General features: G+C 40.3%; 1 protein-coding gene across 3 annotated transcripts in view; it reads left to right on the top strand.

Annotated features, from left to right (window-relative positions):
* Nucleotides 1-21,248, top strand: part of FLRT2 (fibronectin leucine rich transmembrane protein 2) — a 98,882-nt gene extending 77,634 nt beyond the window's left edge. For all 3 annotated transcript variants that reach the window (XM_046008518.1, XM_046008521.1, XM_046008519.1), the window contains one exon: nucleotides 12,707-21,248. In XM_046008518.1, coding sequence (XP_045864474.1) covers nucleotides 13,107-15,089 — 1,983 coding nt within the window. In that variant the 5' untranslated portion in view covers nucleotides 12,707-13,106 and the 3' untranslated portion in view covers nucleotides 15,090-21,248. The remainder of the gene's footprint in view (nucleotides 1-12,706) is intronic.
* Nucleotides 21,249-21,599: the final 351 nt, after the last annotated feature.

Here is a 21,599-nt window from a genome sequence, read left to right as displayed (position 1 = left end):
GATAAACCTTGTCAGACCAATCATGATACTCCCAAGGGTCTGGGGAGCCCGTATTTTAGTCAAGCATGAGAATGTAGCTAATGAAGCAAAGAGTAATCTGCTCTTATTTCACACATGTATGCCACCCTCTTCCATCTCAGTATTTTAATCTGCTTTATCATCCCAAACATCATGGTACTTTCTAATACTTGAGTTTTTAATTTTATTTAGAAGTGAAGATTGGAACTCTTTTCTGCACAACTATCAAGTAGCTGAGACAAAGATGGGAAAAACAAAACAAAACAAACAAACAAACACACAAAAAACAGTCCAAATGGTTTTCTTGCATGGTGTGGTGTGGGGAGGTGGGGTGGGGTGTGGGTGTGTGTTACTGAGAGCACTTTCTGCTGTGTTGCCTCCCTCTGGTGGCGGCTTTGTGTATGGACATGGGTGCATTGAGTCAGACTGTAGTTTGCTTTCTTAATAAAAAGAAAGAAAGAAAAAGTCATCATGTTCCAATGAGTGTGTGTGTGTGTGTGTGTGTGTGTGGTTTGTCATGGGTTGGGGGAAAGCATTTTTTTTTTTAAACAAAGAATTAAGTGATTGAAATTGATTGACAGCATATAATTAAGAAAATACAAACTTTCTGCATCGGGGATAAAGTTTGAAGCCTGCAGTGTTCGTAAATGAAAGGAGTGCTCTAACTGTGTATAAACCTGTAACAGGATCTGCTCGTACATTTAAATTCTCCTTTGTTTGGGAAACATCAACATTTCGTTCAAATGAGAAAATCTGCTGTGTAGATTTTTCAAAGATAGCTTTTTAAAATCTGCTGTGTATTTTTAATATTTTGTTTTGAATGATTCTTTTTGTGAAGAATCATGTGAAGTTTATACTGGACAATACTAATGGGGTTTAATGCTCAGTCTGGGAAATCACTTGATTTTTCAGTCTGGGAAATCACTTGATTTTTATCTTATCCCATATCTGACCATGCTGGGGGAGATGCCGTTGAGAAAAGGAGAAGGTCAAGGATAAGAAATCATCATCTTTCTTTTGTTTCTTTTTCCCTTTCATGCCTCAAATCCAGAAATAGTCCCCTGAACATAGCCTGACACTTCAGCGTGACAGGTGTTCTGAAGACGAGGAGGCGCTCTGTAAAACCTGTTTATTCAGTTAGGATATTTTGTGCCATTTGCATTCAGAGCCATCCCTATGATACCAAAATAGGCTTATGCAATGAATTTTTCATTTTTTAAACTCAAAACCAGATAACTCACCTGCAAATACACACTATGTAATTTTATTTCATGTGCCTGATCAGTATCACTGACTGAAATCTGTATTCTCCGTGTGAAGGAGACAACAAGATTTTCTGTTTCTTTATACGTATTACATATGTGGTGCAGTATTTGGTGGGAAAATGGGTCATGTTTATATTTTTGGATTCAGTTTATTTTTTTCACGAGCTTTCTTATAGCTCTCAAAGTTCCCGGCCTATTTTGTATGGATTCTAACTACGAGGAATGGTACAGTGCCGTGCAATTAAAGCACAGTTGAACTGTCACTCTGAAATTTGTGTAAATATTTATAAGCTATTGGAATTATAGGAGAAGAAACACAACACTTGGATTTTTTGTTGTTGTCATTTTTGTTTTGGGTTTATATTTGGTTTTTTATGTTTTATTTTTATTTTTTTTTTTTTAGAAACAGAGTTTCTGTAGTAGATCATAAGAACTTACCTGAATTTGGGTCAGAATCATAGAACGGAAAGGGTAGGTATCTAGGGTGATCAGATGTGCCTTCATCAAGCCAAGTTCGTAATAATGGGTCAGACTGACCCCATTTCAGTCCATAATAGCACAGAATTTGAAGTTATTTTGCAAAACAAGTATAGTGCTGTGGCAATCACAATTTTCTAGTTCCATGTTTTATGTTTTATGCCCTTGCTCAGGTCATCTAGTTTCTTTGTATGTGAAAACTATTTCCCATCTCTCTATCTGTCCCTCAATCTCTCCACATAGGTTAGTGTTGCTTAAAACCTGTGAAGCCTTTTCCAAAATATTAGCTGGGTATGGTTCCTTATGGAACCTCTGATTGAAGATGTCAAAGAGTTTTAACAGACCGCCTCTTCAAGCAAAGTAATCATCTGAAGCTTGTTTTTTGATTCATCTATTTTTTTTCCAAAAACACTTCTTGAATGTAGTACCTGCCTTTGTAGGCCCTGGAGAAACAATAGTAGCAAAAGCAGTCCAACCTCTGCCCATATAGAGTTTACAGGGAAGCAAGAAAGGGGTTATGAGCAAGATCCTGCAGCTTATACATGGGTTAAAATGCTGTCCTTTCCTGTCCCTTATCTGGTGATCGGCTTTGGAGAAGCTACCTAACTTGGGACTCTTTCTCTCTGTGGGGGTAATAACTGTATCAAATGTATTGCTTTGGGACATCTGGGTGGCTCAGATGGTGACGCGTCTGCCTTGGGCTCAGGTCATGATCTCAGGCTCCTGGGATTGAACCCCGCATCCGGCTCCCTGCTCAGCGGGGAGCCTGCTTCCCCCCTCCCTCTGCCTGCCTCTCTACCTACTTGTGATCTCTCTCCCTATCAAGTAAATAAATGAAATCTTTAAAAAAAATGTATTGCTTTATTATGACTCAGTACATAGGTTCTTTAAAAGTATCTGAAACTGCAAATGCTAAGTTAGAAATGCTCTTAAAACACGGAAATGAATAAGTCCAGTGGGCGTTTGGCTGTACAGGGGAGGAGCTAAGAGGACAAGCTAGGATGGAGATTGTAGTTTGCGATCCATTTGTATGTGCAGATGACAATTTAAACTTAGGGCTTGGATGCCAGGTCCTACAGAAAGAGGAGGAGAACAGCACCTGGATCTGAGCTTACTGGACTCACACTGAATGCCTGGATAGAGGAGGGGAAGCCAGAAAAATAGCAGATAGGAGGAGCAGGAGGAAACCCAGCAGACTATGGTGTCACAGCCATTAGAGAATAAGAACATTTCAGGAAAGGCGCACACAGCAGGTCTAAATGATGCTGTGAGATAAAGAAGGAGACAGGCAAGAGCCCTTGGATTTACCAACCTGGGGCTGATTGTTGACGTCAGTGAGACATGCTGGTGTGAAAGCAGAGACAGGAACCAGTGTGGAGAGTGATGGTGGGAGATGGATGGGAGGTGAGAAAACAGAGATTCAATTATGACCCATTCTTTCTAGAAGTTTGGCTAAACTTCAAGAGAAAAATGGGGCAACAGCTGGAGGAAGCATTATTTTTAAGTGGAAAATACTAAAGAATTTTTTAAATTTTATATTAATTTATTTTAGAGATAGAGTGCGAGCAGGGGAGGTGCAGAGAGAGAGGAGAAGCCGACCCTGCGTTAAGCACAGAGTTGCACCCGGGGCTCGATCCCATGACCCTAAGATCATGACCTGAGCCAAAATCAAGAGTCGGACACCCAACTGACAGAACCACTCATTCGCCCCCAGAGAATGTTTAGAAATAGATCCAGTCTGAGACAGAGAGTTTGCATGCAGAGGGGAGGAGAACACAGAGAGGTATATTCTAGAGAGGCCTATAGGGTAAGGCCCCACAGGAGAGATGGAATGGTCAGCTTTTAAGGAAAAGAAAGTAGGTGCAGACACAGACGGACTCCGATGTTTGGCAATGAGAAGACGTGGGAGATGCTGTCTGACGTCTTCTGCTTGTCTTCAGATTATAGGTTGTCTACTGAAAGTGAGAGAAGTTAGTGATTAAGGAGAGTGAAGACTGACTCCATCTTTGAGGAGAATGAGGGAGGAATCTTTCAGAGCAGTAGAACAGGGTTGCTAGATGAGTGATCTATAGCCTCACTGTAGATGAGTGATCTCTTATTTAAGGTAGATCGCATGTGTGCCATTAGGTGACTTTCTCTGGTGAGAATCTGAAACTCGGGAAGGCGCAGGGGAGACTGGATTTGTGATTGGGCGGGTTTGTTTGCTTGATTCAAAATGCAGTGAAAGAATACAGGGGAGGAATTTTTGAAATAACAGGTTATAGACCCTAAGCCAGTAAGATAGGAGGGAAATGTGGTGGGAAGAGCACCAAATTGTTCTTTTTCTTTTGTTTTGTTCTCTTTCTCTCTTTTTAAATCTTATCAGAAAAACTGACCTGGGATTCTATGGCTAGGATTTGCTACTGTTTGAACTTGAGTAAGTCACAGAATTCTCCAAGGTTGTCTCCTCATTTCCAAATTCGAGATAGTAATGACTTATTTCTCATGGGCTCTGTGAGTATTGCACCATACTAGCAGTGGTTAGTTCTTAATAGGTATTTGACTATTTAGCTGAATTTGAACTCAAGTTGGAAATGCACCAGAGTCTAGGGGTGCATAGAGTGATTATAGTCATTTGCTTATTTCTTCTGTTGAATTATTAAGGGCAGTGTGAACAGCAAGCTCAATCTCTTGTCCTGTCCCAACATAGCTTTCCTTTCAAAAAAAAAAAAGGAAGAAGAAGGGAAGAAAAGAAGATGGCTTCTCGTTCCCCTCTCCCCCACTCTAGGTGAATTCTTGGGGGCATGAGAGACTGGGGGACAGCGTGGAAAGGGACACAAGTATTCAGAGTGAGCACTCCATGTGTAATTCATAGGGCAGAAGACAGAAGAAGAAATCTTTGACTTTTCTGGAGTCAAGTGTTCTTATGGGATTGTTTAGAAACAGTCCCCTACAGAAGGAAAAAAAAAAAAAAAAAAGATCTAGCAAGATCCTCCTTAAAATTATTGTCTGTTAGAATGCTGATCTCATTTTCTACAGATTTTTTCCCTTGGAATTCAAGGAATTCTTGATACCTACGGACATCTCATCCTAAGCTATTCGTATGCAGAAGGTGGCCATATGTTGGGCAATTGGTGACTAGCTTTACTCCTTCAATAGCTTTTGCCACAGTGGCCCCACATAAAGACCTTTCCAAGCTATAGAATGTGTGGCAGCCAACTTGGGGTTCTTTGAGATGAAGTAGGAGGGGAAGCTTTGCTGTTCATTTTGCTAGCAGCCTATCAGTAGCCTCAAGTCCTTCAGACTCCTCCTGTCCTTGGCACCTTGATGCTGGCCACCAGCTGAACTGCAGCTTGGTTTCCCACTCCTGCTGAGTCCTGGAGTCACAGGGAAGAACAGACAATGGGCTCCCTGGGATAATTACCCTTTATTTATGCATCAGTCCATCTTGGAAGTTTTACTCTCTTCAGATGCCAGGCTACTGATAGTTTTGTATATTTAATCAGTGGGGAGAGGCTTTTGTTTTTGCAGGAAAGTGCATGTTGGTTTTAATACCGTCAAAACTAATGCCATTCATAAAATCATGCCAGTAGCTAGTATTTTCTTAGGGAAAATTTATAATACCATCCTCTGTTCATTCCATCAATATGGCTTCAAGCAAACTACTTCATCTCTGTAGACTTCATTTGAGGTTGATATGCCTATCTCCTATGGGTTGTTGTGGGATTACAAGAAATGATGCCTTTTAGAATTATAAAGAGCTTCATGCAAAGAGTTATTTGATCTGATGTGAACAGATACTCAAACATGGAACCTGTGCCATAGATATCTTTCTTGTAACCGGGTCTATGCCTGGCAGGGAGTGGGTACTCCCCATGGGTTTGCTAGGCTGTACATGGTGCTGGTCACACCATGTGCATCTTGTTTTCCATTCCAGACAGAACATATCAAGAAATGGAGGCATCAGCATTGCTAAGATTCTGAAGCAAAGGAAAGAAATGGGACATTTACATAGGAAAGGAGAAGATCTGAGAGACCCAGTACATGTCTCCACATATTTGCAGTGTTGATGGGTGGGAAGATGTATATGTATATCTCCAAAGGAAAGAACTGTGATCAGTAAACAAAAGAAGAAAGTAAAATTTGATGGATTCAAAAGAACCAACTCTCTACTAAACTCAGGACAAAAGCTCCCCGTGCAGGAGGCTTTTTGCTATTGCTGCTCGTTTTTAAAGCTAAAAATGGGAATGGCCAACACATAATGAGCGGATGTTTTCCACATGTTCGATTATACTTGAAATGATTTGCAGCCTAACAACTGTGAGAAAATAATACTACCAATTTCTCCATTTGGCCAATCAGTTAACAAGGGAGGGGAAATGATTCACCCAGGTTAACACCACTGGCAAGTCAGAAAACTGTCTGGGTCACCTGTTGCCAGAGCCCAGCACAGTTTATTGAGTGCCTACTTGGTATTCTTAGTTACTTCAATTGTGTGACCTCTAGTCTTCCCAACGATTTTGTGAGCATGCCTTATTATCCCCTCTTGACAAAAGGCACATGCACAGCCTTCTTTGAAGACCTATCAAACCAAACATCTGCAGGATTTTCCTAGAAACCTCCTTTTTTCACCATCTTTCCCTAGCGTTTTTGATGACCCTTGGGGTTGGATATTCTCTGAATCAGATGCTGGGGCAAAGTCCTCTCAGAGAGAAGAGTCTAAGAAACCAACCGTTTTCCTTGCTTGAAATGTGAGGTTCTCAGTATACATTTGTTTGAGCAAATGAATGAATGTATAATTGAACGAACTACCTTTTTTTGGAAATGGATTGAAAAATAGATAGATATGGGCTCTAGGGGATCCATCCTTTATGGACTGTATACTTGTTTCTTTTCTTTAGTCCTCTTGGTCCTATCTCAGTAGAATTCTTCTCTATTAGTGTCTGTTCACCCCCAAGTTTAAACACCATGAAGCCCCAGTCTTGCATCCTGATATGCAGATTTTAGTGGAACCGAGAACTGGTCAGTAGGAGCTCTGTAGCCGGTGAAGAACAGCCAGTGACAGTAACACATGTGTCCTCAAAGTTTATGCACTTGAGTTTTTAACATTGGTTGCTTGTTCTAAACTTATTATTTGAACCAACGGCATTGGAAGCCCCGTGGGAACAACTCTTCAAATGTGTTAGAGAATTTTATGCTTGCCAGGAGAATAGCTTTTTGGGGGGGGGGGGTCCAATTTTAATGTTTTCAATTCTAGACTGACTGGAGCCAGGGAATTGTCAACTGTTTATATAAAGTGTTTCCTTTCCTTCCTTTCCTCTTTTCCTCCTTCTCTCCCTCTTCCCTTATTTCTTTCAGCAAATAAAAATATTCGTCTAATGAGAAACTTCAAGGGGCTTGGTTAAGGGTCAGTGAATGAAATGGAAAAATGGCTTCAAGTTAGGGGTGGCTATTGTTATATTTGTCCCCAAATTCCTCTGCTAATCCCCACATCTTGGCCTGCTAACTATAGAACTCTCCTGACTGTTGTAAGAACAGTATTTATAACCTATCTTCCGGAATGTGGAAATGTGCACAAGTTCTATAAATTGTTTTAGTGTTTCCAGATTGTAACAGAGACACTTGTAGTATAGTTGGGGCTATGGATTCTGCACCTGTGTGTCTGATTTTCAGCACAAAGTGTCTAACTCCAGAAGTGCTAAGTCCCAGGTACCCAGGGAAACTTTTGTAGAGAATCCCTCTTTGGGTTAGCTTTCTCATTCATAGCCTTCCATGCACTGGGCTGTCTTGTCACAATCCAGCCAATGCTGAGACCATTAAGATTTTATCGGGTTTGTCCTGGTGTCATTATATTATGTAATCGGCAGTGCTTATTGACAATTCTTATTTTCTGTACTATGATTTTTATAGTCTGAGTTTAGTAAGCGCTCCTGGAATACAGGCTCCTGGAATTAATTAAAAAAAAAAAAAATCTTCTTAGGCAGCACTGGGAGAGAAACACTTTGCTGAAAGCTTTTACGTGATTTATATGCTTTGAGTCTTAGTTCCTATGAAAAGAGTTAAATTAGAGTAAAGTAGCCCAGAATAACTGCTGCCATTAGGTCAGCTTTAACAGAATGGCAGGGCCAGGTTCTTGGGGTCTCCAAAGAGTATTTGTTCCATGTTGATTTATACTCAGCCTTTGGAAACTGTGTTTTCTATTTTCAGTGAAAATTCCTGTTTTTCCTTAGCACCTTCCATTAAACCATTCTTCACAATCTCTAGCTTTCCTGGAAAGGAAGCATATTCAGTGCAGTATTCAAATAAATAGGAAAGGAGAAACAAAACCAACCAAACAAAAAACAATTTTTGCCCTCGATATTTGAAACTCATCTTGTAAGCAAAATCTTTTATTCCCAATATTTAGAGACTTATAAATGGAAATGGCCAGTGAACTTGAAACATAGGTTTGTTTATTATCTTCTGGAAGTAGGACTCCTCGAGTGAGAAGCAGGTGGAGTTGGGAGAACGTGCTGTCCAAGTTTTATTTCTTCTCTCATCTGGGCTGGCTTTCACCTTTTGGGTCCATGTACAGAACTTCTGGAATCTCTTCCCTTGCTTGCAACTTTTTAGCCTTCAGACCAGCACATAGACAATCTCTGTCCTGCAGCGTTTTTTCCTGATACCCCAGGGGCTACGTTAGAGCTCTTTATGCAGTACCGTAACTCTCTGATACCCTAAGAGTGGGATACTTTACATAGTACCGTAATTCCCTGCTTATTAGTTTCTCTCCCCTCACTGCTTAGTCAAGCACATGAAGCCAAAACCCACATTAGCTCCTCCTCAGACTGTATTATCATTCTAGTGCCCAAGTAATATTGGTTGAATAAATGAATGAAAAACATGTTATATTTTCATGGTTTTTTCTGGTGTCCATGACAAGAAGCATCTTTAGCTTCTGTTTATTACAAATCTATGCTCAATTTCTCCTATAAAATTAGAATAATAATGCTAATCTTCTAAGGCACTTATAAGACGCTGTGGGTTCAGTGGTTCGTAACTGGGAATGATTTTGTCACCCCAGGGGGCATATGTTATGACAGTGTGACTGGAAACATTTTTAGATGGTCATGGCAGCCCCACACAGAATTATCCAGCCCAAAATGTCAATAGTGCTGAGGTCGAGAAATTCTGGAGTATATGGAAAGGCATAGAACTTAGCGGGTTCAAGGTGATTTTATTTTGCAGTGCATGTTGGAGTTTACCTCTTTGGACAACATAAATAATCATAATTAGGGAGGGAATAATAGTTTCTATTTATTATGTTCTTGCCTGTGTCAGACATCATGAAAGCTTAATTCTCTCAGGAATACTAAGAGTTAGGAACTATTATTATCCTAATCCCTCAGGTGAGAGAAGGAAGGTGTGAAAGGTCAAGATCCTGAGGCTATTCCTTGTCAGGAGTGGGACAAGAACTGGGGGGGCTATGCTTTTGACCATGCTACTACACGGCTTTCTTTTTTTTCTTTTTTTTTTTCTTAAATTAACATATAATGTATTATTTGCTTCAGGGGTACAGCTCTATGAAGCATCAGTCTTACACAATTCACAGCACTCACCATTGCACATCCTCTCCGCAATGTCCATAACCCAGTGGCCCTATCTCTACCACCTCCCCATCTCCCCCACAACAGTTTGTTTCCTGAGAATAAGCGTCTCTTATACTTTGTCTCCCTCTGGATCCCATCTTTTATGAATAGAGTCTCCAGCTCAAGGTCTGAAAGCATTTCTGCTCTCAGTATTACGTAGGAATTAGCTTGAAAATATAGAGGAAATTTTAGCCTACTTCAATGAAAAAAAAAGTCATTATTGCCTAGATGTTTATAATTTTACACTTGGACTAATTTGAACAAAGATACAATATATTGACTGTCATATATAGGCTGTCACTGATGCAAGGATTACAACAAATCTGCTATTTGCTGTAATTTTGTGGGATTCTCAAGAAATTCAAAGAGAACCCTGAGAGTTTGTTTTTGTTCAGAACTGAAGTTGTCATAGCTGATCAATGTATCGTGATCTTGATGGCACTTTTCTTCCTTAAGGTGGATAAACCGTGACAGTTTGTCTGAAGTAATCCTATTAGAGGATTTCTTCAGGACCACATCCTCCTCTTACATAATTACAAAAGAAGCACTCCTAAGTAGAGTCTGTCAGCAAGAGAGCAAGGCCTGGGGAAAGGGTGAGGGGGATGGGGCTTTCCCCCTTCCTTACAGAAGACAAGGTGCAGACAAATGGAAAATGTATAATTTGGGAGCATGATAGTTTCCAGGTCCAAAACCTGAGTACTTTGTTACCTCCCAGTGATTATTTCTAAGTAAATTCGATCATCCTCAAGTACTAGTTTGTTGTTTCCAGGGCCCTAAAACTTGGCTATAAACATAGTTAAGAAACATCCATTCTTTTTACTTAGGAACTTAGAACTCTGGAGCAGCTGTTTTTCTCTCTTTGGAGATTGTATTTTTTCTGTGCTGGCATCCCATGTCGAAGATTCCTGCGGAATACTCAGAACTGGGTTAGGTTCTGTTCTGTGGGTCTCACTTTCCTACCTTCTGTGAAGAGTAAATGCTAACGGCACCAAACAAATGTTTGTTCTGAAATAAATCCTGCTGTATCAAGCAGGCTTCCCTGATTACAAAAAACTTTTTAAGCTCCTACAGGCATTACAGCTTGTCACTCAGACACACATTTTCAAGGGTATGTTGAGGCCAAGTGTATGGCATGTCATTGCACTACTCCTCCTACAAGATGTCCTTTAGGTAGAAGATATAATTTGAGACTGTCTCCTGGGGACAAAAGTGATCAATATGCCTCATGCTCTTACTCTTCTTTAAGAGTTATTTGACATGCATTTGTTTTATATTTAATAAAGTAAAATGTTTGAATAATGAAATAAGATGTTACTGTGTTTAGGGGAATGCCTCTCAGATGTTAACGTGCACATCCTAGGTTCTTGCCTTTCCAACAACTTCCCAGCTTGAGCTCACATTCCTGGACCAGGATCACCTGCGAGTAGCAAGCTATTGGGGAACATCGAGATGGTTTTAAAAGTTGAAATCTGAGCTAAGGATGACATCAGGTTGATGACATTAAACTCATTTTTCCTGTACTATCCCATTTGTATTGTAAATTATTCTTTAAGCAGATAGGGAGATTTTTGCTGGAGTGGGGGGATGGCTCCTGTCTAGTGGTGAAATGTATATTTTTAAGTCTTAACAAATTAAATTATGTTTGATTTTTACAGGCAGTATCATAGCTCAGGCAGGTTTTGCCTGGACAAACATTCCCTATCCCACCCCTTTCCTTTTAAAAGTTTTTGAATGGTAAGACATGCATTTTGCTATTTCAGGTCACCAGAGGCATTTTTTTTTTTTAAGGTGTTCACAATTTTTTTTAAAAGTTGTGGAACAAATTTATAATATCCTTGACACTTAAACAGCATTTACAGTGGGTTTTTTTTCTTTTTTAAATTATGTTTCTAAAGATAACTAAGGTAATAATTTCAAGTCGTTCCTCTGTGCTTCTAGATATAAGTTGTTTTGAATTTCTGTCTGTTGGTGAGAATTAAGAAACTCATAGCTTGCCATGTCCTGTCATGTTAGCTTATTTTGTAAGGAAATCAAATCTGGCACCTTTCAATTAACTGCTTTACCTCTCTGATCTAAAAACAGACAGAACACACAGAGCAGGAAGGCATCATTGCTATCTGCCGATTGCCTTTACTTACCCAACTGGGTGTGCTATCATTTCAAAGTCTGCTGAAGGTCCTTCTTGAAAAGTAGGAAAAAAGCCCTCACAGATGAGAGGAAGGTGGTAGAGTTGAAAAATAACTTATTCCCAGTCATGAGCTTGGCAGCTCTCAAGGGGAGTGGAAGGATGTATCTCATCTGTACGTGGCATCTGTACGTGGAGGTCCCGAAAGGGGGAATAAATAGAAATGTTATCACGGACTGGAGCCTAGTCGTTCTCCTTGGTACCTCAAGCGTAAACTATTTTGGAGAAGGGCGAAGATGAAAAGAGGCAAAAAGTGGGAAGAAAAGAGAAATCTTCTCTCTGCCTTCATGCAGGCTTCTCTGTGTTACTTTTATCCCCCTCCCTCACAGTGTGAGATCAAAAGGACACATCTTTTTATTTTATTTTATTTTTTAAATTAGTTTCAGAGGTAGAATTTAGTGGTCCATCAACTGCATATAATACCCAGTGCTCTTTCCATTATGTGCCCTCCTTAATGCCCATCACCCAGTTATTCCATCCCCCCGCCCACCTCCCCTCCTGTAACCTTGTTTGTTTCCTAGACTTCAGCATTTCTCATGCTTTGCCTCCCTCTCAATTATCCTATTTCATTTTCCTTCCCTTCCCCAATGTTCATCTATTTTATTTCTTAAATTCCACATACGAGTGATCATATGGTATTTTACTTTGATTGACTTTATTTCATTTAGCTTCCTATCAAAAGGACACATCTTTTTATAAAGGACTTCATCAGTCCCTATCTTGCCTTTGTTTATTTATAACTAGAAAGGGTTTCACGTGTTTGCCCTCAAATAGTATTAATTACTCAGTCACTGTGCTGTCTTGAAGCAAGATGTGACCGGTTGGATTTGTAGGTGATCATCAGGATTGATTCAGTGGATTCCACCTTGAGCCTTGCTCTTTTCTATTTTGTTATGCAAATGGCTATGTAAGAGAAGGTACTGATGGGGATGTAAATTTCACAGGATGACCCCTGAGGGTGAGAGGGAACTTTGAATCATGTTCCTTTTTTGAATACCTTGTCAACCAAATTATTGTTACTTAAAACATCACTTTAAGCCAGCTCCTGCCTCTCAGGTCACTTGGTCCCAGCTCTTGAAGGGCGAAGAATCAGATTAGCCCTTCATCCATTAGGACCCTTAGCTGACTTTTTTCTCTTTGCTCTCCTCCAACAGATTGCAGATTGAGCTTAACCAAGAAGTTCAGAGTCTGATCAACACTGACCTAATCTACAATACGAGAAGGGAGTTCCAGTTCTGCCTGCCCAGCTGGGCCCCTGGTGACCGCTGATAACTTGGCTTCACTCATTGCCTGTGTGGAAAATTCTCCCTATTGAATTTTTTTTTTTTTTTCCACATGGAGGACAATAACAAAGAAGACAACACAGGCTGATAAGACCAGAGACCATAGGAGAATTCTTTTACCACAGGCCTTCAAGACTTTTCCTCTACTTGGAGTTCTGGACTTTAACAGAACCCTGTCCAATCATTTTGCTTTTGCTATATATATATATATTTTCTTTTCTTTTCTTTTTAGTTTCCCTACCACCTTGTATTTTGTTTCTGTACTTCAGAAATGGGCCTACAGACCACACAGTGGCCCAACCATGGGGCTTTTTTCCTGAAATCTTGGCTTCTTATCTCCTTGGGGCTCTACTCACAAGTGTCAGAAATCTTGGCGTGCCCTAGTGTGTGCCGCTGCGATAGGAACTTTGTCTACTGTAATGAGCGAAGCTTGACCTCAGTGCCTCTTGGGATCCCGGAGGGCGTAACCGTACTCTACCTCCACAACAACCAAATTAATAATGCTGGATTTCCTGCAGAACTGCACAACGTCCGGTCCGTGCACACGGTCTACCTTTATGGCAACCAACTGGATGAATTCCCCATGAACCTGCCCAAGAACGTCAGAGTTCTCCATTTGCAGGAAAACAACATTCAGACCATTTCACGGGCTGCTCTGGCCCAGCTCTTGAAGCTCGAGGAGCTTCACTTGGATGACAACTCTATATCCACAGTGGGGGTGGAGGACGGGGCCTTCCGGGAGGCTATTAGCCTCAAACTGTTGTTTCTATCCAAGAATCACCTGAGCAGTGTGCCTGTGGGGCTTCCTGTGGATTTGCAAGAGCTGAGAGTGGATGAAAATCGAATCGCTGTCATATCAGACATGGCCTTTCAGAACCTCACGAGCTTGGAGCGTCTGATCGTGGACGGCAACCTCCTGACCAACAAGGGCATCGCCGAGGGCACCTTCAGCCACCTCACCAAGCTCAAGGAGTTTTCCATCGTGCGGAATTCCCTCTCCCACCCCCCTCCCGATCTCCCAGGTACACATCTGATCAAGCTCTACCTGCAGGACAACCAGATCAACCACATCCCACTGACAGCCTTCTCGAACCTGCGCAAGCTGGAACGGCTGGATATATCCAACAACCAGCTGCGCGTGTTGACTCAAGGGGTCTTTGATAATCTCTCCAACCTGAAGCAGCTCACTGCTCGGAATAACCCCTGGTTTTGTGACTGCAGCATTAAATGGGTAACGGAATGGCTCAGATACATCCCTTCATCTCTCAACGTGCGAGGTTTCATGTGCCAAGGGCCCGAGCAAGTCCGGGGGATGGCTGTCAGGGAGCTGAATATGAATCTTTTGTCTTGCCCCACCATGACCCCTGGGCCGCCCATCTTCACCCCAGCCCCAAGTACAGCCTCTCCAACGACTCAGCCCCCCACCCTCTCTGCCCCAACCCCCAGCAGAAGCGATACACCCCTGACTCCCACCACCTCCCGACTGCCCACCATTCCCAACTGGGACGGCAGGGAAAGAGCGACCCCGCCTATTTCTGAACGGATCCAGCTCTCTATTCATTTTGTGAACGACACGTCCATTCAAGTCAGCTGGCTCTCTCTCTTCACGGTGATGGCATACAAACTCACGTGGGTGAAAATGGGCCACAGTTTGGTGGGCGGCATTGTCCAAGAACGCATCGTCAGCGGTGAGAAGCAGCACTTGAGCCTGGTGAACCTAGAGCCCAGATCCACCTACCGGATTTGTCTGGTACCCCTGGATGCTTTTAACTACCGAGCTGTGGAAGATACCATTTGCTCTGAGGCCACCACCCACGCCTCCTATTTGAACAACGGCAGCAACACGGCTTCCAGCCATGAGCAGACGACTTCCCACAGCATGGGCTCCCCTTTCCTGCTGGCCGGCCTGATCGGGGGGGCAGTGATATTCGTGCTCGTGGTCTTGCTCAGCGTGTTTTGCTGGCACATGCACAAAAAGGGCCGCTACACGTCCCAGAAGTGGAAGTACAACCGAGGCCGGCGGAAAGATGACTATTGCGAGGCAGGCACGAAGAAGGACAATTCCATCCTGGAGATGACAGAAACCAGCTTTCAGATCGTCTCCTTAAATAACGATCAGCTCCTTAAAGGAGATTTCAGACTGCAGCCCATTTACACCCCGAACGGGGGCATTAATTACACGGACTGCCATATCCCCAACAACATGCGATACTGCAACAGCAGCGTTCCAGATCTGGAGCACTGCCACACGTGACAGCCAGAGCCCCGGCGTTAGGAAGGCGGACGGTGAGACTCTCGAGAACGCACACGTGTGTGCACCTAGAGACATGCGAATTACATTTGATAAATGTTACCCAGATGCATTTGTGCATTTGAATACTCTGTAATTTATACGGTGTACTATATAATGGGATTTAAAAAAAAGTGCTATCTTTTCTATTTCAAGTTAATTACAAACAGTTTTGTAACTCTTTGCTTTTTAAATCTTAAAAAAAAAAATAGTCGCTGAAGTACTGTACAGGGTTGTACAAGGAGAACCCAACGCCAAGGCAAAGACGGAGTGATTCTTCCTCATGAGGTACATTAACCATTTTTGCTGTGGAAGCTGTCGGAGTAAATTCCTTTCCTACGGTCGGTCGGTGGTTAGACGAAAGGGCAGATTAGAAGAGCTCATCAGGGTAAGGCTAAGTGATGTGGGTGAAACAAGAAATGGCCCAGATACCTTCATGCTATTTCTGCCCTTCCTAGTCTGGAAGAGAAGTTAAAAATCTCGAAATAGAAGAAAGGAGGTAGTTACCCTGAGTTGACCCAAAGCAGGAAATAGAGAAAAGCATCATGAGGAAGCCCGTTCCTGTAAGATAAGTTAACCCAACCCGGCAGAACCCAGCAAATGACATTTTGGAAAAGACCTTCAAACTCGGGTGTTGGCTTTCTGACCGGGAGCTTAAAAATCACTCCTCATGCTTCCCTGACCCTTTATGATAACAGAGTTAGAGACCTGAGTCTGATTTCAGTCATCTGCAGGGACAGGTAGGATGTTCCAGCAAGAAAACTCCCTTTAAAAGTGTTACTATTCAAATTATATGTCAGGTTGAATCACATTCAACAGAGATATATTCTAGAATACTTTTTTAGAAGAGGCTAATAAAATAATGGGAAGAATTATATTGAATGGAATTATTTTTGATAATGAGAATTATTTGGGTAGATTCACTGCAGCTGTGTCAACATGATATTTAGACCAACAAGAGGTTAGTGTTTGGAATATACTGAACGTGTTATTTAAAAAGCTATTGATACCATTTAGCCAAAAACAAGTGATGAGCGGTTCTGCTATACTTTATCAAATGAATGTGTTAACACGTATCATGTTGAAATAGCTTGAATTAATACCTTTATCCCCTCGCAAATTTGTCTTCCAATCACCTCACATATATTTTCATAATTAGCTATTTATGCTACATTTGTTTGATTTTTTTCCCACTCTGCTTAAAATTTGAAAGAAAATCTCAGATGACAGTTTTGGTTGCACAAAATACCCATGTATACTTACACACTTTAAAATGTATACTAATTTTCAGTGTTAATAATTCTATGAGGACACATCAAAGCTGGATGATTTTTTTTTTTAAAGCAATACTGAGTTTCCACCTTGAACTGATTTTGATCCTGTTCCAGTTTTGAAATTTCATTTAATCCTTTTCAGTCTTAGATGTCCCTCTTGTTTGGGAATCATGGAGGGATGGTCAATCTTTTATTAACAGGATAACGTGAAAAATGAACAAGTCAGGGAGTGTGAGCTTGTTCCCCTAAACTTGGAGGAGTGGGGCATATAGCAGAGGAAAGCATAGGAAAGGGAGGGATGTCTGTGTTTAATTCTAGATATTTTTGAAGCAATGCCCATCTTCACAAAGTGTGTATAATTTACTCCTTTTCATCCCTTAGATGTAGAAGGGCTATCGAATGCATACATTATCTAAAATACACACACGCTTGGAAAATTCCTTATAAAATCAAATTTCATCCTGTGTTGCATATTTCCTTTACCGCTGGCCATTTTTTAGGAACCTATGAAGTTAATGTCACAATCATTTTTGCTTTCTCTCTCTCTCTCACTTTTAACAAAATAGAACTGTGATGTGTCTTCTTTGTAAGAGTTTAGGTATAAAATGCTATGCAAGTTTTTCTTTATAGTAAGAGCTTTATTTTCTTTAATAATGTACCCCCAACTTATATGTTTTAATCTCCCTTGTCCCTCAGAATAAGCAGAAAATATAACTGAAGTTATAATGTTGTAGAAACAAGAATCGAAACTGCAGTCAGTTGGGCTGAAATTAGCTACGAATTAATTTGAATTAATTCTAAAGTGACTTAGGTTTCCATTTTAGTCTATTAGCTAGCAAATTTTGGCTGTTGCTATTTTAAACCTAATTCCACACAGCGAAGGGACAAGACAGTCTGTGAAGGTGATCAGTGTAAACAGTAAGCCATGTAACATTCAGGAAAATGACATGGGGTTTTGTGTACTTACTTGGATAATTCCCTTCCACTGTCCTCTTCCCCTTGGCTGTGTAGATAAAACTATGTGTTCAAATGCTGGTACTTGGACTTTTGAGGGTTTTTTTCTCTCTTATCCACAAAATAATCATTCTCATTTATTTCTATTTTGTGTATAACCCTAACGTGGTATTTGGCTGCTGAAACATTTTTGCTTTGGGCCAAGAAATCCAATGTTGGAGAGGTTTTTATGACATCTTATGGGATTCATAGAATTATTTGGGGCTTAACTGGTACATTGAAGACCTAGTCACTTGAAGTGGTTCCTTTGCTAGAAGACGTTCCTGAAGAGATAGAATGTAGTTATAAGCTTCACTTTGCTCTTGCACACAATATGGCAGAGACTGCTAAATTTCATATCAATGTGTCATTTTTCATGGCATAGCTGGGGCTCTCACTTACACCAGGACAGAAAGCACATCACTGTATTTGTAATGTCTTATGTGTCTTTAGGAAAACTGCTGAAAAAACAACCATAGGTGTTGGATTAGGGTTTGACTGGCATTTGCAGTCACAGGAATGTGTTCTACTCTGTATTCAAGCCTCTTTTGCTGTCATTGTTTTGTATTTTGAGATGAGTCAAAAGAGTCACAGTTGAAGGTGCAGGCCCAATCCGTGAACAAAGCCATACACTAGGGACTGTCTTATAAAGAGCTTGACACTGTTTGACCAAACAAGATGATCAGATAATACACAGCCACTTTCAGAGCTAGGGGACTGTCACTGTGCAGAGGGAATTCTAAAAGGAAAAGATATAGTCATGATCACACAGATACTATGGATTGTTATTCATACCCAGGGTTGTCATTAATACCTATTTGTTTGGGGAGACATGCTTGAATAGAAAGAGGCTCTGGGAGTCCCTCAAAACTGTCAAATGCATTAACAGTCATCGCAATGCACGACCACGGGCAGAGACAAAAAGTGTGTTTCCCTGTGTGAGAAGTGGAAAACATTCCATCCCATGAGAAATAATGCAATTTCTTGCATTGATGCTTGTTGAAAATATATTAGATATGTTCCCTGAGGTAAAAACAAAAACAAAAACAAAAAACCTGTAATGTGACTAGTCTGGCAAAATTATTAATGAAGTAGCTAATTCTAAGTCCCCATTTCCTATGAGTGCAGATCATGATGGTCTTAGTCATTTCACAAGATCACAACTTACTTCCCCTTTGTGGAGAACCTGCTCTGCATGTGGCCAGCAGGACACCCAGTCCAAACATAACTTACAGGGAACAGTTGCTGCACTAGTCTGGGGAACCTCAGCAGGAGAGCTCAGTGGAACTTTTGACCATGAAGTGGTTCATTTCCATTGCCATCTTTGTTTATAGCTTTTTTCTTGAACCTACAACAAGAAGACATTACTTTAGAACATGAGAAGAATGGTTTTGCCCATGATTTTCAGGCTTCATGGGCAAGCAAAGCAGTTTCTTTGTGCCCCAAAGGGAAAGAGATACAAACACAAAACAAAACACTCTCCTAGTTCTTAATCATAGTCAAAACTGGCCTGATTTTTGTTTTTGTTTGTTTGTTTGCTTTTGGTTTTGTTTTTGCTTTTTCCAGTCAAAATACTAATGAAGAAAGCTGTAGTTTACATCCTTCTCTGATTTCTTCAGCAGGGTCAAAAGACAATTACTGGCAATGGGGATGTTTGTCACAGATTGTGGGGAAAAAGATTTGTACATGTTTGATACTGTTGTTGTAACAAATGGATCAGAGTCTTGTGCTATGGTTTTCATTTTTCTTTTTCTAGCGGCACATTCACCGAAGAGCACAAAGCAAGGCCATTGCAACAGACATTTTTAAATGAGTATGAAAAACACGCGTGCGTGTGCACACACACACAAATACACACCCCGAGGCATTTATAATGATATCCATGGGATGTAAGATTTATAACCTTTTTGAGGTAAGGTGAAGCTGTCGCCACTGTCTGTTCCTCCTAGGACCAGTATATATTCACTGAAAGTTAATTCCAGTGATTTGTTATTTGTTTGAACCATATGTTGATTTGCTTCCGGTTTACGTTTAGTGTGTTCTCAGTGACAAGAGACTGCAAGGGGCTGGAAGATTCTGCATTACACACCCTCTGAGACCTACCATGTCACACACTTTGTTAACTATCAACTTCACTCCACACTATACAGTACCTTGTTGATATATTCAGTAAAGGCTTATTTTAAAAGAAAACCACATTGTGTTTATCTGAGTAAGTTCCTTGGGGTTCTACCAATACTTGCATTCTTAATGTTAAAAAGAAACATGGGATGCTTCCTGATGATACAGGAGGATGGCAGGGATGAAGAAGGTAGTAGGATCTTTCCCTTTCTCCTACCTTAAGTGTTTTTTAAGGCCACGTGAGCCTTTTTGTGTGAGGGGTTTCTATGACATCTTCATGTTCTTTTTTATTTCCCAACTAGACTGTGTGTTTCTATGAATATCTTTTTAGTATACACACATACATCAAACATATTGTTTTGTATTTGTAAAATCTGTGTTGTTTAGGATAGAGATAAATACCAACGTAGTTATCCAATCAGAATAATCTTTTTTTCCTATTTCAACACATACACTATTGGTTTTAAATGTCAATTTTCTTTAACATATTTTCATGGTACATTTCTACTTCAGATCTGTTTACAGCTCATGTACCCACACTTCTAATGAGCACTCATGAAAATGTATCTATTCATATGCTCCACTTCAACTCAGATTAATCTCAAGGTTTGCCAGAGCCCTTTCTCTAACTCTTCTTGACCATTTCACTAATAATGTATTTGACAGAGATTAAATCAGGAAATAAAATCACGACATTGAGTCAACTAGTGTTAATTATTTGTAGACTCTCTGTTGGAAAATTAAGGATGAAAGACAATGGTAACAGGTGATTCACATTACACTTGGGAGATTTTATGTCAAGTAATGTCCAGGCAACTCCTAGTTACTTTTACCAAGAATTACAGACCTTACTCTGTGAAAATCAGACCCTTAGTCAAGGAATACAATTCATAACCAAAAAAAAAAAAAAAAAAAAAAAAAGGTTATTAAGATCCTTCCACTTTGTTCCAGGCACCTGGGTGAGTATAGAGTTTTCAGAGAGAAATAAAATGTAGTCTTAGGCAAATCAAGCATATCTTCCACTTCCCTGTGTTCCTAAAGAAATCTGTCCATCCAAAGTATTTACTCCTTATCTACTTTCTACAGAATACTATGTTAGATTCTTCTGGGGATTTGGAGAAAAAATATGACTCTGCTGCTAAGGAGCTCATATCATTCAATAAGCTCATTTTCTAACACTTTCCAGATTTTTAGAGATTGCATTCTCTCAAACTCACCAGAGTGTCTAAGGTGACAAAAGAAATATATGTACTTCTTGGTAAATTTGATGATGCGTTAGTTGTATATATTAGATGATCTTGGTGTTTAATAGATGACACAAAGTGATAGTGCATTGATAAAATTAGAATTGAATTTGAATTAACTTTTCAAACATATACTACATGATTGAACATTTAGGAATTGTGTTTGGTAATTAGACATGCAACCTTAAATTTCCTTTGGGCACCTGAATATAAACTAATCTAAAACAAGAATAATGGCACCTTATAATCATTGATCACCTATGTAAGTCCATATATAGAATGCTTTGATACACGTGGTCACATTTTGTCTTTATCCATGTAAGGTATGTTATCATTTTTCAGATTGTAAAGCCCAGTTTCCCGAGAAGTATAGTGATTGGCCCACGATCACAAAACCTGTAAAATGACAAGAGTCGGAATTAACTTAAACGTGACTCTTAGGCTTTTGATTATTTCCTGTCTTTTAATAAATTAACTAGCTTTAAGACTGACTAGGCTTCAAGGCAACTTCTTTGTCAATGGTTAAAATTTGTGATGATGGAGATGAGGGATGATTCCCTCAGTGGATGATATTAACTATTGTTCATGACAAATCAAGGGAACATTCTTAAAACCTAAAAAAAATCTGTCTTTTAAATCCCGTTTTTTTTTAATACAAATTCTGTGCTTGTTATTATTGAGTGAGTGCATATTTATCTGATTTGAAAGCTTCAGATGGAATCAAGATATGCGTAAACCCACAGGGTGAGCTGAAAGAACTATTAAAAGGACCTGAGTCAGTTATTTTTGGTAATGAATTTGGTTCATACTTGAGAGGTTGCTCGAAGTATTTTGTAGATCCT

Source organism: Meles meles, chromosome 6 (genome assembly GCF_922984935.1).
Source record: "Meles meles chromosome 6, mMelMel3.1 paternal haplotype, whole genome shotgun sequence".
NCBI lineage: Eukaryota > Metazoa > Chordata > Mammalia > Carnivora > Mustelidae > Meles > Meles meles.
Note: the sequence above shows the minus strand (reverse complement) of the source record. Positions and strands in the feature narration are given on the sequence as shown.